This window comes from Mugil cephalus, chromosome 23 (genome assembly GCF_022458985.1).
Source record: "Mugil cephalus isolate CIBA_MC_2020 chromosome 23, CIBA_Mcephalus_1.1, whole genome shotgun sequence".
NCBI classification, from domain to species: domain Eukaryota; kingdom Metazoa; phylum Chordata; class Actinopteri; order Mugiliformes; family Mugilidae; genus Mugil; species Mugil cephalus.
The window spans coordinates 10,231,051-10,247,654 of NC_061792.1; the positions used below are offsets into that span (position 1 = coordinate 10,231,051).

Sequence of the window (16,604 nt, forward strand, 5' to 3'; positions counted from 1 at the left end):
GTACGAATCCCAACTCCCCGTCCACCCCACCCCACCCCGAGCAAGAAACAAACAGGCGCCCACACACTCCGGATCGAGTGTAGCATCCATGTGTCAGAAAGAGTCCTCGCTGCATCCAGGGGGAGAGCACAGATGGCTTTCAGTCCCCTGCCACGACCATGAAATAAAAGCTCTCAGACAGGCCATGAGTCAACAAGGCCCGTACCAAACTCATTAGTACAGTGGAAATGATGTTTTAGAGCTATTTGGCAGCCTGCAGACTTGTTGAGTCTAGTTTTTCTCGGCTTGAGACTTAAACATGACCTCATCACTGTGAGAGATGCAATTGTAAGGTGGGCAACTGGGTTTAAGGGTGGAGTGTCCCTTATGCAACGCACGTTTGATCGTTTTAATTTTTTTGTTTTTTTTGCGCTTTCTCTGCGGGCACTGCACGAAACAGAGCCAAGAAAATTGCAGTGGATTTAGTGTCGCCATTAATCCTGGACAGTCATGCGGTGAAAGCCTTCGCCGGTCAGCTCTCCAGGAATAACATCTGCTTTTCGTCTTTGCAACTAATCACATAATCAACAGTTGTGTAGTCTGATACAAATAATTAAACCTAGCAGCAACAACCCAAATCATAAAACCTCAAATGTTTGTTTCGCGTTATTGGTTTGACGGCTCAAAGTTTATTCCTCTGACTCGAGGCCAGGTTTGTGTGCCAAGTCCTAAAGGTAATCACCGCTTCAGAGGGGTTCACTTATGATTAAGCATGTGCTCTGTGATTTCAGGGGCCGCACATGTTCCCTTTACACAGAGACATAACCGCACACGGCGAAAGGCAGAAATTTTTGCGCACGCACACACATTATTATAAAAGCACGAACGTCTCGTACGCAAACATCTGCTGCAGCACGTTCAACGCGCTATGTGTGTGTGTGTGTGAGCTGATTGCTCATGTGGTGTGTATTACCTGTGGTTCCCAGGGGGCCGCTCACATGTACACCATCATCTACAGATGAAAAGCAGCGCAACGTCATGAGCAGCACGGTCAAAAAATAAAAATAAAATAGCTGCATCCAGAAAATTTGCTTTGAAATGATGTGAATGAGTCTTATTTGCATGAGCTTTGGTTTTCGCTCCACATTTTCTCACGTACACGGATGAAACGTGACTCAAAATACACACGGGGAGGGAGCAGAGGTGAAAGGTGGCCACGTTGCTCTGGATAACCTGACCGTGACCTCATCAGCATGAGGCAGCTGGTCCCTCGAGGCCTGGCTCTTATACACTCATGTGCCCGCCTGTGTGTGGTTTCCCTCGTCTCCTTATGTCACCAGATTCCAGTCATCAGCTGCAAAACAAAACCTACGAAAACAAGTCATCAAATTCAGCCTGAAAGACGTTGTCATTTGCAGAATTACAAGTGTAATGTGTCCTTTTGCCTTTTGTTGTGCAGGACTCTGTACTGGACAGACTGGAACCGAGAGGCTCCTAAGATTGAGTGTTCATCGGTGGATGGTCGGAACCGCAGGGTGGTGGTGTCTGATGGGATCGGGCTGCCAAACGCTCTGACGTACGACTCTTCTACCGGACAAGTCTGCTGGGCTGATGCAGGTAACCTTGACTTTTACTGTTCTGTAAGTCTGTTTTAGTTTGATTTAGCCGTGAGATTAAGAGGAAGTGTGTAAATTTAATCACTGGGTTTTGTCTCTCGGACCAGACTATGACGCTCTGATCCTCAGTTAAAACTTGGACTTCCACCGTCTCTTCATGATTGACAAAAACTGTCGCAGTTGTATTCATATTTGCTTAAAAAAGCGCTAGAATTTAACGTCAATTAGCTTAGCTTAGCTTAGTTTAGTGTAAAGACTGGCTAACCTGGCTTTGTCCAAACATTATACTGTATATCATAGGTCTTCAACAGGGGGTCTGCAACCCCTAGAGGGTCCGCGGAGGTACCGCAAAATCTTTGGTTGATTAGACATTTTTTATACATGTATATATTTTTTTTAAATTTTCCCCCTCAAACACCCTAATGTTTCAAATAAAAAAAATAAGATTTGAACCTGTGTATTATTTGAACACCTTAATATTGACTGCAAAATGATAATAATAGTGTGTATTTATCAATAGCTGAGTTTAATATAGAACACATATAGTAGGTAGGGGGTCCCTACTCCGGAACTACACAAACGTTAGTTAAGACCCCTGCTGTATATAAATGACCTAGCAATAATGTTAACATTTGTCTAGTTCAGGGGTCTTCAACCTTTTCTCAGGCCAAGGACCCCAAACTGATGGAGAGATTAAGTAGGGACCCCCCGCCTACTATATGTGTTCTATATTAAACTCGGCTATTTATAAATATACATTATTATTAGAATTTTACATACACAGGTTCAGATATTCATATTTCCATTTCAAACATGTGCTGTAGTAGGGTGTTTGAAGGGGAATATATTTTTATGTATGTCTAAATGTCTAATCAACCAAACATTTTGCAACCCTCCCTGCAGTACCTCTGTGGACACCTAGGGGTTGCGTACCCCACGTTGAGGACCTATGGTCTAGTTTTTAAGAAAAACATATAAAACCACTATAATTTGCTGTTTAATGGGATAATTCCCAAAGCTTTTCATTGAAAATAAACATCTAGACATCTAACTCTTTATGTTATTTTCATTATCAAGTATTCAAAGTGAAAATGTCACTAATAATCTTGAGATAATAATGATCCATCTTCTTTCCCTCCGTGTGCTAGGTACGAAGCGTTTAGAGTGTATATCTCCGGATGGCTCGGGGCGACGAGTGATCCACCCCGGCCTCAACTACCCATTCAGCATGGTCTACTACAGGAACCACTTCTACTACACCGACTGGAGGAGGTAGCTGTTTGTTTCTGAAGTGATGAAAGTGTTCGGATGCTGCCTTCTTCTTCATCTGATCACCGTTTCTCGCTGCCTTTTGCGCCCACAGGGACGGCGTGATCGCAGTTAGCAAAGCCAACAGTCAGCTCACCGACGAATACCTGCCTGACCAGCGCTCTCACCTGTACGGCATCGCCATAGCAACCACCCACTGTCTAGCAGGTGAGATCCATGCATTACCTAAGCAACAAAACACACTATGGCTGTCACAGTCTGACTTCAAGGTGTGTCGCAGACACTGAGCTCATTGGTTTGTCATCACATCAACTCTTAAGATTTCACCTTAACCCCCGAAGGCTGCGTCTACACCGAGATGGACGTTAAACCCACACAGGAAAGGCTGCATTCAAGTCAAATCTCCACTCAGGCTTAGCAGTGTCATGTACAGAACACAAGTGGGACAGGACGCAACACACAATCACTGGAGTAGTGTGCAAAAATATTTAAGAAAATTCACTTTAAGAGCGACAACAGGCACCGGTTTGTATTTATGTGCGAGTAAATGCAACCTTTGTTGTCTGGAGTATTTCATCGCCTCACAACCAGAAAACAGTCATCACACAGCTGGCTTAGGCCCACTACTCTACACCTATAGCTATACGTATGTGGTGCCTTCACATACACTCAAGGAATAGACAAGAGCAGTGATTACACAGCTATCTGAGACCCTCTACTTGTTACCGGACAATGATTTAACAGCTGTGTGCGACCCTCTGCCTGCCTTTTTACGTGCGTCATGTTTGATGTGTTGACGTCTGCAGATGGCTTCAAGTCCCGTCTTGAAAGTACTTGAAAGTAGCTGGCTAAACACGGGATAATCCTAAAAGTAGCACCTTGGTAGATGGCATTGTCAAAGCTGCACACATCTGCAAAATCCATCTGATTCTTACAGTGGTTCCGTGGAGGGATGACACTAGCCACTCGCGTGCGCTGCCGTAAAAGCCGCGTGCTGTAACGACTTCAACTAGAAAACAGCCGCTTGCTTCAAAGATGAGGACGCGCGGTGTAATTCGGACCATGATGACAGCTCTAATACACTCTTGTTAAGAGTTTTGGGAGCTTGTTGGAAGAGGCTTAAAGGCTGTTATTGTACATGAACACACACATGTTCCTTACGGTGTTAATTCTTAGTCGTTTTTCGTAAGTGTAGGGCTTCGGATGGAGGGTCTGTTTGTTCTGTCATTAGGCCAACGGCAGCACTAAGGCTTTCATCTTGTTCACACAGGAAGAGAAACTCAGACCTTCTGATTTCCACCTGTTTCTTTAAACCTAGAGAGGAAAGGAAGTACTTCCACTGGTATATTAGATGTGTTATCATTTTGTCTTGTGTCAAAGGCCACTAACGACGGACCGGCAGCCATGGGGTCCTTTGGTGCTAAAGTTCTGGGGCGATTCCTGAGCAGAGGGCAGAACCACCCTCTCCTGCAGAAGCATGGACAGCTTCCCGAGAAGCCGAGATCATCAGCAAATTTACAACCCCTCCACCCACCCCAACCCCATTATCCCACCTCAAAGATATAACCCAAAGTAAAGTTTTGTAAATTTGTTTTATACCTCATTTTTTTTGTTTGTTTTCTATTGTATTTTTGTATTTTGTGAGTTGTTTTTCTATCAATTAAAGCAATGAAATAAGATTTTTAAAACATATCTGAGTGTAGAAGTTTCTTTTTTTTTTTGCCGTTCTTTTAAGTCAATCAAGAATGACACAAAGCTTTTAGCTGAAATATTGTAAAACTATGCATCAGGTTTCACTTTGATTTAAAATCAAGTCTGAAATTCTTGAGTTAGATAAGAAAATGGCTAATAGTCCTTCAGTTAGCTTATTAGCAGAAATGGTGTAAACAGGGGCAATCTCAACTCTCGCTGTCCTGTCCAGCACCTCTAAAATGGTCATTTCAGTTTGATCTTTACCTAACAAAACTAAAATGTATTAACATTTTATGGTTTTCAACGGACAGTTGCTACTAGCTATGAGCATGTAGCTAGGCTAACCGTTTCCCCCTGCTTTCAGTCGAGCAAATAAGCTAATTGTTAGCATATTTAGCGCGCAGAGGTATCAAGCTTCTCATCTAACTTTAATTAAAAATAAGAAAAAATGACAAACTTTAACAAAACCAACTTAAGACAATTTACAAGTAAGCGACGGTTGATTATTAAAGGTTTGCGACATTTATTTTTAGTTTATGGTTATTGTCGGTTGGTGACTGGATTCTCGCGATATTTGGGAATTTACGCGATAAGAGGTGTGAACCAATTAGCGTCCACTGCAGACTCCTTCAGGCGGTGTGCTAATAACAAAGCTAACAACATAGCGACCACCTGCCAAGTATAAGTAAGTGCCCATTTCTAAGTTGTTGTTTTTTATGGTTCATCAAGTTAATTCAGTACCTAATTAGAAATTTAAATCAGCATATTATGTTGGATGACAGTCTTCTAAACCCGCGTTATATCGTTTATATAATTCAGATTACTGCCGTGTGCGCAGTAGGAGACAAATGGAGGGTAGGATAAAATGTGATTTGGTACCGTTTTTTCAAGGTTTCAAAAAAAAAAATTGTCACCAAACACCACATAAGGACTGTTGAGCTGTATTTATATATTTTCCCCACACAGCCTCCATGTAAACCACTTCAAGATAACTAGAATCTGCCAAAAGAAAACACCCTCCCTCGAAACAACAGAAACAAATATAATCTTCAGTTTGAGTATTTCAGGAGGAGAGATGCTGGAACATTATCAGAAGGTTCAACCTCAGTCTCTGAAAAAAAACGCACTGATTCAAATGCTAATGGAGTTTCATCAACTTATCTGCGCCGCCGTACAAAAAATGAACGTCAGTATTGCAACAACGGGGAAAAAAAAAAAAACGTGTTGTAAGTCCACTCAAACAACAACAAAAAGCTGAAGAGTTGAAAACTCCTGTGGTTCAGTCAGTTCGCTCCTTCACTTCCTCCGGCGTTCCCCTCTTCTTCCTCTCATCTGCCGACCTTGCCCAGCCTGTGGTCCGTCTTGGGGTCGGCGATGATGGCCTGAACGGCCACGATGGCCTCGTTGATCTTGGTCTGCAGCTCCCTCAGCTCCTCGATGTGCAGCAGGCGCAGGATCTGGGCCGCTTCGTTGAGAGTGGCATCTGTGGAGACATTTATTTTACTTTCCCCTCGCTGACGACGAGCTTTTATTGGTTGCATGTGTCGACGCCGCTCCGCGGCCACAGAACCCGAGGAAATCTCTGACCGCAGAGGACGTCCGTCCGTGCACTGACAAACCCGCCTCATGTCAGAAAAAAATCCAAACACACATCAGTTTGTCCTTCCTGTTACTGTCTTTGTACGGCGAGATGTCTGAAAAAGTCGCACTCACCTCCAGTGTCGAAGCCCAAGATGTGCTTATCCAAAGCTACTGGGATACCCTGAAGAGACAAGGAAAATATACACGACTGAGCTTGAAGCTCAACCAAGAGACGTTATCATCACAGCTGGAGAGAACAACCCAATCCAGAAGTATATTTCTTCGTGCATACCTCTCTATTCTGGTTGGCTCTAGTGATGGCTTCTGGAGAGAGTCTGTCCTGGATCAGAATACGAATAGCCTGAGGTATCCACATGAAAACACACAGATTAGCATGTTGCTACTAAAAAAGTTATAATCCTTGAGAGTGTGTGGCTTTTGTTGTGAAGCAGAAGCTGGAAACACAAATTATTACTGACAAACATTGCCGATGATAAATGTGGATGCAAAGAGGATCTGGACAAACGCATCCAGCACTCTCACCTTGAGCATAACCAGGTAGTCGTCGTGTCGTTGTATCTTGAGGATGTTGGCCAGAGCTGTAACTCCTGCTTTGAAATCTGGAGAACTGCCTAAAAAAACAAACAAAAAAAAAACACAGTAAAATCACAACTTCACCTTTTATCTGGAAAATCATCAATGAAGAAGAGATGAAAGAAGAGGTTCTTACGTAAGGTCCTACTTACTGTCAAGGTTGACAAGAGGGTCCACTGCTTTATCGCTGTTACTGGAGGCGGCCAGCGGCTGGCAGTTCTTATACTTATCCACTGAGGACGCATGAAATACACCAGATGTAAGACACGTGCAAACCTATAAACACGCTTGCCTGCACGAATGATTTATCAGCGTCGACTAATCTCTCTGCCAAAAATAACAAAACTACTGAATAATTATCTTTTCACAATGCCTCCATCTGCTGACCAGCTTCAGCATTACAACCCAGCATAATAGAAGTGGTTCCCAACACTTTTATCTTGTGGATACATAATATAGTGACAAAATAATGCTTTTACCTGCAAGCTGCAGCTTTCTTACCATTGTCTCCATATTCATATCGTACCGCCAGGCCCAGTAGCCAGTCCACCGCCTCCTGCCTCTTCTCAACTCCAAACGGACAGTTCAGATCCTGCAAGTACTGCACAAAGGTAAAGGAAGCTCAAACGCAACTCACACAGAAAACAAAGCCACTGTCAGTATTAAATATGTCGTGTCAGCTGGGCGTCTCTGCGGCAGTCTCACTTTCTGGTAGGCTTTGGGCCAGTCTGCGCTGGGGATGTTCCTCAGGTTGCCCCTGTCCTCGATTTTATAGTGTCGAATCTTCTGGTCCTCCAGCCACACAATGCAGTTCCTGAACTGAGTCTCATCTGAGCAGGAACACAGTTCAGTGGACACATGTGATCATTTCAAGTGGCAGCTTTTTGTGTTGTGAACATGTGAAACCAAAATAAGTTATATCACAAGTTTGGTACCTTTATTTTGACAAATGCCACCTCATGCAACTTAGACTAACCTATCCGCATATGTACCCTTTAAAAACTACTCAGAATTTTTTAGATCCTCTCTCGGTGAATGACTAAACTAGAATTAAGATAAAAGTATCATGTAGCTATTAGTTTCAGGACACTGGTGATTTGGTTGCATCAGCAGGCATTTTTACCCACAGCTGTGATTATGCAAAATGCGACACGTTTCACAGTCTAGAAAACTGCTCAACTGTCTGTAAAAAATAAAGCTAGCCATGCCGAATAAAAAAGTACAACATATAGTGGTTAGAAACGGCGTAATTTGTTTTTTCAACAAACTTGTTTTTCTTCTTAGCCAAGAAGAACTAAAAAACTACTATTTTGCCAATGGATACTGGCAGCGCGTTGTCTCCATACAGTGACAGGACTTGGGACACGTTAGCCTTTCTTAACGTCAAACTAACTAGTTAAACAGCTCTTGAATTCGAGTTTTCTTACCAGTGCAGTTAAAATCGTTGGGGTTGTGATAATCAAGAGCGGTCAGTTTTCTCCGAAACATTTCGCCGTGTTTATTGTGGGAACCTTTCTTCTGCTAACAGATAGCTAACTCGCCCTAGGTCTCAGTATGCGGCATTGCGCATGCGCCGCAGCAGCCTACAACTTCCTCTTCTATCAAAATAAAAGCCAGCGCATCCTCCTGATATGTTTTAGCGTTGGAAATCAGCGATAACTAAAGTACACAGTAGTAAAAATGATAAATATGCACATTTACGTACATCCCTAAATTTGTGGTTTGTTTTAAATAGTATTTTTGCCTGCAAATGTTATATTTTGGGCAACTAAGCCACTTTAAAATGATATTGTGGACACACATAAAATGTAACATTCAATAAATCCTCCCACAGACTGAGATTGAGAAAAACGACAACTTTATTACACATCAAGTTTTATAAAACGAGGCAAAACCATCCAAAATGACGTAAAAGAAAACACTTGAACAGAGAGACGTGGAGGCTCGTGTGTGCACGTCGTGTGTGTGTGTGTGTGTGTATGTGTGTGTGAGCGTGTTCAGAAAGGCCTCATGCGTGTGCCGAGGGGTGGGGCTCTGTTGGGTGGCGTGATGGCTATGTCCAGGTAGTCCCCGATCTGGAAGCGCTGCGACTGCAACGTCATGGAGTCGTCCGCGCCCTTCCTGCCGGACACAGTGCTGCCGATGTCCTTCAACCTGGAGATGACGCGAGGGTAAGTGTCATTTACGCTGCAGTGTGCTGGAATCATCAGGTTAGTGTGATACCTACTTGTACATCTTTCCTCTGGGATCAGGGTAGACTATGGCAAAGCTGAAGTGCGTCCCCTTTTTCCTGGCCTCTGGATACACTTCCTTCACCAAGCTGGTTAGCTCCTTCAGGGTAGCATCCATCCTACACACAACATTAAAGACCCCCTTAACATCAAACAATACCTCAACAATACGTTTTTTTTTTTGTACATGGACGCACATGCTTTTAATCTTACCATGTGTATATTTGCAGTTCGCTGGAGGGAACATTCCCCCGAGCAAATTCGTCTATTCTGTGATGTCGGCCACTGTTGGTGGTGAATACTCGCAGCAGAAGGGGGCAAGTCTGCAGCAAAGATTAATAAATGTAAAATTAATGTCAAACTTTTGAAAATGTAAGGAATTGTGAAACTCAGAATATGTAATAAGTAGATCATATATTAATATATTCATTCATTCATTCAATCTTGAACTTTTGTGCAAATTTTGAGGTGTTGAAGCTGATTAACAGTAATTATATTTATTTATGCATAAGTGAGATACCAGCACAGTCACAAACGTAATGAACTTGCTTCGTTGATGTTTTTTCCCCACTTTCCAACATAATCAAATTGTATCAGATAATAACAAGGAATCTGTTAAGTCTCTCCTGAAAGCAACCAACTTGTCTGTGAAGGGTCTAAAACTGATGCATGCAAAAGACAAACTGTACAAACACTAAGCAGCAAAGAGTAAGTTGAAAACAGCACAAATATCAAACTAAATTTGTTTCCATGCGTAATGAAACACTACGATTTTGTTTAAGGTCTTAGATCTTATGATCTCGCATGCGCTGTTTGAGTCTATATTCACGCATATCACGTCTCATAAATACAGCATGTACGGCAACAAACTATAAAATGTCTTACAAAACTTGATTATTAGCTACGCAAATTTTACAAATAGAGCACAAATGCTGTGTTACAGTTTACTTTATTTTAAATTAGTCCGAAAAATACGTCGGGCCGTGCGCCTTTTCACCAAACTGATTAGCATTTGGAGCTAGCCGAGCCAGATTAGCTGGTCAGTAAACAAGCCAAAGATCGCTCCGGGTTAAAATCCTCAGTGTTTACCTTTTCCCGGTCGATGGGCTTCTCCGGTTCCTTCTTTATTTCCTCCTGCGTGACCCGCGATTCCAGGGCCATTGTTATTTTTCAGCAATATAAAAAAAATACAGATGGATGATAGCTTCTGCCTCCTCGCCTTGTAGCTGCGGCAACTAAAGAGACGGAAAGCGTGACGATGTCCGCTTCCGGTGTTCTTCTTTGGGGTTTTACGACAGTAGGCGTATTTGACGATAGCTTTACCACCACCTTCTGGAAAACTAAAAGACATAATTTTATACTTTATACTTTAACTACACTCAATGTATTTTCTATTTTTTTTTCTTCTATATTTTTTTATCTCATCCTGTTGCTAAAATATACAATTAACATCTAAATTGTGTTTGTGTGAGTTTCATTCATTTTTTAAAAGCTATATGAGCCTTAAATAATATTGCAACAGGTCATATTATAGTATATGTAGTTATAATTCTAAAAAATGGATGTGTTGCAGAGCTGCACAGGCTGGCTGATCCTGGACCAGTCAGCCAAGTCCACCTACAGAACTGAAACCTGCTATCCAGTCACATGCTGCTCCACCCCACTCATTACACTGCGCGTGGGCGAGTGTGTGCGTGTGGTGTTCCTGCAAACATATATGTGAGCGCCATACAGTGCGCGTGCGCGCTTGTACAGTACGTGTTTGTGTGGACGCGTGCGCCCCTGACAGTGCCCTCCTCTGTTCTCCCGCTGGCCGGCCGATCAGGAACCAGGAGCTACTGTAACAATCAGCTCTGTTTTACCTCTTTCTCCCCACTCATTCATTTCGCGCGCACCCCCTCCCTGCCGCTGCCCCCACCTCTTCATCAGAGCGGACACACAATCTGCCGGCCTTCTCCTCTCGGTTTTGGCCCCCGAAAGATCAAACAGTGGCTCTTTGAGTCGGGCCCTGACACTGATACCCATTCATTGATATGCATCAGCAATAAGTGTTGCTGTCATTCTCCTAATGACTCCATTAGAATCACTGACGCCCTCTGTCTCAGACCGTGGCTGCTCGTTTTGCAGTATCATGTTGTGCAGAAGAGATTCTAACCGTGATGCCTGCAATTCGTGAAATTAATGCAATTTATGAAAACTAAATTAAAAGCGTAATCAAATGATAATTAAGCACTGGATGCATGAATAGAAGCTGAAAACGTTAAAGCTGCATTAACGAGCGTTTACGTCCGTTTTGTGAGCGTCCTCAGTGTAAAAAGGAGGAAGTTGGTTTTTCTCCCACACATCAACAAACAGCGGGGAAAGCTCATCGGTCACAGTTGTTAGGAGCACACAGAGCTGCCCTGTCCTGGAGGCCGACGGCTGCCAAGAGATGGTTTGGATCTGACTGTCCACCTGTGTCCAGTTACAGTCACAGAGCTCCCACTTGTTCAGGCCCACTGACAATACACTGCTCCTACAAGCTCCAGACTCAGTGGATGTTGCACACCAGATGTTTGGGTTATTTGGGATCCCCTTGTATTTACCTTTGAATGTAGGATCAGAAATATACTCCATAATCCATCCTGGGGATTATTTCCATACATCCTATCACAGTATTTCAAATAGTAAACTTACATCTTGGTCTGGGAATCCCCAGAATTTAGGACTGTCACATTAATACTGTGAGTGTAGCGTAATTATTTAAACCATACATGTCACATCCTTTGGAAAAAAACTAGAACGTCTGCTAATTAGTGCAAAACACAAAATATACTGGATTAGGCACAAAGTATTGGACACTGGATACAAAGTTTTAGTGGAAAGAAACTGGTAGAAATTAGAGAAGATGAAACATTTGACGTGCATTCTGGGAAATGTAGGACCTGTATTTGGTGGCTTCACCAATGCTTCAGTTAAGGCTCAGCTAAGATTTATTAAAATCTGTTTAATCGTATTCCATTAAAACTTAACACGCATGTAATTTTTTGGTTTTTGTACGTGATGATCAAAATATTAATTAGTTTGACGCCCATATACTTTTTTTCCCATGTCATATTTATACCAGGCCATATTTTAGCTGTTTTTCTCATTTGTTCTTCATGTGTTTCTCTGCCTCTGTCGGGGTTTATTTTGAAACTCCTCACAGGAAGCCATCGTGTGGCTGACTCCAGCCTCGGAGGCGCATCTTTGATTTCATGCAGAGGAAGCAGGAGCTGCAGGTTTGTGTTTTTGTTCAGTGCATTTGATTCAGATCATTTGTGTTTTTACGTGCTTGATGTGACTCACGTGTTTTGTTTTCCCGCTGCAAAAAGGACCATGTGGAGCATTTTCTTGCAAGCGTCCTGACGCCTCAGAAACAAGGTGAGAAAACTTTTTTATCCCTTTTAATTAAAAAAAATCTAAAGCACAAATAAGTTATTGTGGAAGTAGTTTGTAAAATTAAATTTTTATTATATTTTGTTTTCATTTCCTTTATTTTTTAAAGCATTTTCCAACTTTAGACTCGTGTGTTCATGAGCATCCAGCCCGATTCTCATCAGTGATGAGCAGCTCATTTAAATAATCTATGAATGAATTAATCAATCAACAGCTGTGTGTGAATGGTGAACCTCAGGACCGTGGCAGTGTGGGTTTGTACAGTATGCTCAGTGTGTTTTTAGCGTGGGTTTCAGTTTAGTCCAGTCCACAGTGGGAAGAGAGGTTCATCAGTTCACATGAATGCTGGCGCTGAGCCTTCTCCTCCTCCTCCTCTCACTTTCATTCCTTCTCATCCTCTTTCAAGCTCCTCTTTTGTTTGAATGGCGGTCTCCGCTTTCATCTTCGGCCAGTGACTTCCTTCTAAAATGTCTAAAAATGTGTCTCACTGTCACGTGTTGCCAGAAGACGGCGAGCGAGTAGCGTGTAATGAGTGGGAATCCAAAAGACTCATCCCAGAATGAACTTCTCTGACTGTTAATCCTCCGTCCGGTTCCCCTCAGGATGTCTTGGCCCGCTCTGTATGCTCAGCTGGTCGGGGCCAACCGTCACGCCACCAGCCTGGGTAAAGTCTGGCTCTCTGTGCTCTTCATTTTTCGGGTCATGGTGCTGGTTGTCGCTGCAGAGAGCGTCTGGGGCGACGAACAGTCCGACTTCACCTGTAACACGCTGCAGGTAGGCCGTCCAGTCACAACTTTTTGAGAGTTTGCTACATTACATTTAACCTTTTCTCAGATCTCTTTAAAGCATGACAATCTTTATATATTGGTAGAATGTGTGTTTTGTTGGATTAAACAAGGTTAAAATGAGCAGTTAGCATCACTTTGTCACTCTTAACCAGGTGTCCTTTTACACTGTAGGATTAATTTGCAGCTTCTGGTGTAACATTTAGCGATTGTACCTGCATTAATTAGAAAAAACAACAAGCATTAATGTTGTAAATCTACATTTAAATCTGTTCAGTTTATTGCCAGTTTATGACAAACTTAGTGTATGTGGCAACACACATGAAATAATCAAGTTTGAAATATAAAGTCGGTTGAGGTATACTGTACAGTCCCCTTTATGATCTACATCACAGTGACGTAAAAACGTTAGCTGGAGGCAAAACAGAGGGAAGCTGGAGGCGAACACTGTCACTTTCAACCATGAAAATGTCGTCTTCCTGTATTTTCTGGGGCCAAAACTGAAAAATCAAAAACACTAACTTGAAGTTTCATCACATACCAGCCACTGACTGACGTCGCAGACGACTTTGGTTTGGTTTTGGCAATTAAAAGAAAAGATTGGAGTGAGACAGTCATCAAGAACAGCGCTCACACTTCATACCTCATTTCATCTCATCTTCTACTGCCGCTTATCCTTACTATGGTCACCGGGGTTCCCTCTCCCAGCTGTCATCAGGCGAGAGGCGAGTACAAACTGGACAGGTCGCCAGTCCATCGCAGGGCTAACACAGAGACAAACAACCATTCACACCGAGGATCAATTTAGAGTCACCAATTAGCCTAAAGGGCATGTCTTTGGAGGTGGGAGGAAACCGGAGAAAACCCACGTAGACACAGGGAGAACATGCGAACTCTACCCAGAAAGACCCGAGCTGGACTCAAACCGGGACAACATCCTGGGTTAGACTAAGTTGTGACTGAAATAACGTTAAGTTAATCATTTAAGGGATTCTTGTTACATGTTAACGCTAATGCTAACTGCCAGATAACGCAACATTAGTTGTGTGTCCAAGAGGTGTCCAAGCAGACGTTACATTTACTACATTACCCTCCACAGTGGTTCCACTTACTTCTTGTAATATCTTTGTTGGAGAGGCTTCACTTGATAAAGACAGACCAGACTGTGTCCTCCTTTGGCAAAATCGTCCATCCAGTGAGTGAGAGTTTAGGGGTTATTTTTTAAAATAACACTCACGGTCTCAGAGAGTGACTTTATTCATATATTCTCCAAAATATGTGCTTTACTCGTCCATTCTTGCCAAAACAGTCCATTGAAATATGCTAACCAGCATTTACAGGCTGTAGTGTTTGAGATGTTTTGCCTCCAGTTAAGCCCCGCCCCTCAAAAAATGTCACATTGTTTTCTGTAGTACACTGGTATACACGGTGTAGATCTGTTTTATATGTCTTATCTTCTGAAGGTCACACTGTTCAAGTACTGTACTTCAAGCAGCCATGGTAACCAATGAAAGTAGACTCTGAATTTGGAAATATGGTGGAAAAAGTCCAAATTAGTTAGTGTTCATATAGTGAATACACAGTCTCTGCTGTTCTGTAGCTGACCTTTGACCTCTCTGGATCATCGCTGACTTTAGTGTTTTACGCGTTTTATGTTTCTTTTTTTTTTCCAGCCTGGATGTGAGAACGTCTGCTACGATCAGTTCTTTCCCGTCTCCCACATCCGTCTCTGGTGTCTCCAGCTCGTCTTTGTGTCCACGCCAACTCTCCTGGTTGCCATGCACGTGGGCTATCGCAACCACATGGACAAGAGGAGGCTCCTGCAGGTGTGTGCGGTTTCATTTTGTTAATGCAAACAGCATCTGGATGTCCTCTCGCCACGCCTTGTGATATTTCCTAGTTGTGTCTTTTATCGGCGTTTTTTGCAGAGTTCTGGCCGCGGTAGCTTCCTGAGCAACAAGGGCCAGGAGGAGGAGTTGGAAACGCTGAAGAAGCGCCGACTCCCGATAGCCGGCGCCCTCTGGTGGACGTACGCCTTCAGCCTGGTGTTCAGGCTGCTGTTCGAAGGAGGATTCATGTAAAAACCTGTCATTCTGACCTCCTATCCGTCACGTTGGCTGGTTTTCCTCCGCGCTCATCCGTCTCCGTCTCTGCAGGTACGCTCTGTACGTGGTGTACGACGGCTTCCAGATGCCGCGGCTGGTGCAGTGCGACCAGTGGCCGTGTCCTAACCTGGTCGACTGTTTCATCTCCCGGCCCACAGAGAAAACCATCTTCACGGTCTTCATGGCCACGGCCTCTTCCATCTGCATGGTCCTGAACATGGCTGAGCTGGCGTATCTCGTAGCCAAGGCTCTCACTAGGTAGAGGTATTAATCACTCAGTCAGGTGATTAATCAACAAATTCATTTAATAATCATTGCCATATTTTTTTAGATGTGTATTCTATATGTCTTTGAGTCTCCCATCAGCGCCATAAATGTGTTTGTGTCCTTCGCCTGCGTATTATGAATCACCCGAACCGTCTTCCTACAGGAGTCTGAAGGAGAAGAAATCACGCGGCAAATCCAGCGGAGAGAAAACGCGGAATAAGACGAACCACAAGTCCCTTGTCTCGACCTGAGGAAGCAGCAGCAGCAGCAGGACGGACGATGTAGAAGTCGCAGCAAAGACTCGAATCACTTCAGAGCTGCGCAATTAGAAGCGGGACGCATGTGAATGATGTAGTGTAGCGTGGGTACAAGCAGGAAACTGACATTTTCTATGACGCCCAAAGATTTAAGAGGGGGAGAAGATGCCAGCAGCTCAAAAAATGTGCTTTTAAATGTTTTTGGGATGGGATCGTTTTTAAAATTAAATAAAATTATAATAGTTTAGAGAAACGCCATGAGGAAAATATACACTATATTTACTACTATAAGCTATGTGCACACACATTATATATAGAAAAGTTGTATTTTTTTTTTTTTTGATGGAATAACATCTCACTGCATGTAAATAGATTTACATTTTCTCATTTAGCTTCCACAAATAAATCTTAGTTTTGAGTTAGTCTTGGAGATTTTTACTTCAGTGAAGTAAATATGGGAAACTAACACTTACCAAAAAAATACCTGGAAACACATCTCCACCCTGTGGCCTCTCTGTGTTACTCCTCCTTACACAAATTTCAACACAAACAGTCCAGCTTTGAGGCCGATACTGTGGAATCTAAAGTCTCTTGAGGCCATGCTTTAAATTAATTTGTTATTTTCTCTTGGGAAGGTGGTGATATAAATACAAAATGAAGGAGTGAGGAATGATGACGGTGATTTCTATTTGCTGGTTCTCGCAGTTACTACCAGTAAAAAGTACAAAAAAAAAGTAAAATAGCCATAACGGTGACCTGAAACACATATATTTATATATATATATATATATATATATATATATATATATAT

General features: G+C 42.8%; 4 protein-coding genes across 10 annotated transcripts in view; 2 read left to right on the forward strand and 2 right to left on the reverse strand.

Annotated features, from left to right (window-relative positions):
* nid2a (nidogen 2a (osteonidogen)) overlaps positions 1-4,556 on the forward strand; it is a 40,777-nt gene extending 36,221 nt beyond the window's left edge. For all 6 annotated transcript variants that reach the window (XM_047576436.1, XM_047576437.1, XM_047576440.1 and 3 more), the window contains 4 exons: positions 1,439-1,596; positions 2,744-2,867; positions 2,959-3,071; positions 4,245-4,556. In XM_047576436.1, coding sequence (XP_047432392.1) covers positions 1,439-1,596; positions 2,744-2,867; positions 2,959-3,071; positions 4,245-4,252 — 403 coding nt within the window. In that variant the 3' untranslated portion in view covers positions 4,253-4,556. The remainder of the gene's footprint in view (positions 1-1,438; positions 1,597-2,743; positions 2,868-2,958; positions 3,072-4,244) is intronic.
* A 929-nt stretch (positions 4,557-5,485) lies between these two features.
* Positions 5,486-8,317, reverse strand: rtraf (RNA transcription, translation and transport factor). The gene is made up of 8 exons (XM_047576507.1): positions 8,159-8,317; positions 7,437-7,561; positions 7,233-7,332; positions 6,884-6,964; positions 6,681-6,769; positions 6,430-6,498; positions 6,270-6,318; positions 5,486-6,039 (listed from the first exon to the last, which is right to left on the reverse strand). Exons 1-8 carry the CDS (start codon positions 8,217-8,219, stop codon positions 5,885-5,887), a joined length of 729 nt encoding a protein of 242 aa, XP_047432463.1. The 5' UTR covers positions 8,220-8,317; the 3' UTR covers positions 5,486-5,884.
* Positions 8,318-8,572: 255 nt separating this feature from the next.
* sap18 (Sin3A-associated protein) lies at positions 8,573-10,222 on the reverse strand. Its single transcript, XM_047576512.1, has 4 exons — positions 10,052-10,222; positions 9,176-9,285; positions 8,959-9,081; positions 8,573-8,885 (listed from the first exon to the last, which is right to left on the reverse strand). Exons 1-4 carry the CDS (start codon positions 10,121-10,123, stop codon positions 8,729-8,731), a joined length of 462 nt encoding a protein of 153 aa, XP_047432468.1. The 5' UTR covers positions 10,124-10,222; the 3' UTR covers positions 8,573-8,728.
* LOC125000814 (gap junction beta-6 protein-like) lies at positions 9,179-16,211 on the forward strand. 2 transcript variants are annotated; one of them, XM_047576506.1, is made up of 8 exons: positions 9,179-9,306; positions 12,150-12,222; positions 12,316-12,364; positions 12,982-13,153; positions 14,838-14,990; positions 15,093-15,241; positions 15,321-15,552; positions 15,700-16,211. In XM_047576506.1, the coding sequence occupies exons 4-7, from the start codon at positions 12,983-12,985 to the stop codon at positions 15,529-15,531; spliced, it is 684 nt and encodes a 227-aa protein (XP_047432462.1). In that variant the 5' UTR covers positions 9,179-9,306; positions 12,150-12,222; positions 12,316-12,364; position 12,982; the 3' UTR covers positions 15,532-15,552; positions 15,700-16,211. The 2 variants fall into 2 exon arrangements, with proteins under 2 accessions (XP_047432462.1, XP_047432461.1); XM_047576505.1 differs by having other exon boundaries at positions 15,321-15,527.
* Positions 16,212-16,604: the final 393 nt, after the last annotated feature.

Bases quoted from the DNA above. Each gene is read 5' to 3' on its own strand.
- rtraf (XM_047576507.1), bottom strand. From the start codon at position 8,219: ATGTTTCGGAGAAAACTGACCGCTCTTGATTATCACAACCCCAACGAT. The intron at 7,333-7,436 runs GTGAGACTGCCG...ACCTTTGTGCAG, and splicing joins GGCCCAAAGCCTACCAGAAA to TACTTGCAGGATCTGAACTG. The intron at 6,499-6,680 runs GTGAGAGTGCTG...TGGATACCTCAG, and splicing joins ACTACCTGGTTATGCTCAAG to GCTATTCGTATTCTGATCCA.
- sap18 (XM_047576512.1), bottom strand. From the start codon at position 10,123: ATGGCCCTGGAATCGCGGGTCACGCAGGAGGAAATAAAGAAGGAACCG. The intron at 9,082-9,175 runs GTAAGATTAAAA...TGTTGTGTGTAG, and splicing joins GAACTGCAAATATACACATG to GATGGATGCTACCCTGAAGG. The intron at 8,886-8,958 runs GTAGGTATCACA...CGTCATCTCCAG, and splicing joins CCCAGAGGAAAGATGTACAA to GTTGAAGGACATCGGCAGCA.
- LOC125000814 (XM_047576505.1), top strand. From the start codon at position 12,983: ATGTCTTGGCCCGCTCTGTATGCTCAGCTGGTCGGGGCCAACCGTCAC. The intron at 14,991-15,092 runs GTGTGTGCGGTT...CGTTTTTTGCAG, and splicing joins ACAAGAGGAGGCTCCTGCAG to AGTTCTGGCCGCGGTAGCTT. The intron at 15,528-15,699 runs GTAGAGGTATTA...GTCTTCCTACAG, and splicing joins GTAGCCAAGGCTCTCACTAG to GAGTCTGAAGGAGAAGAAAT.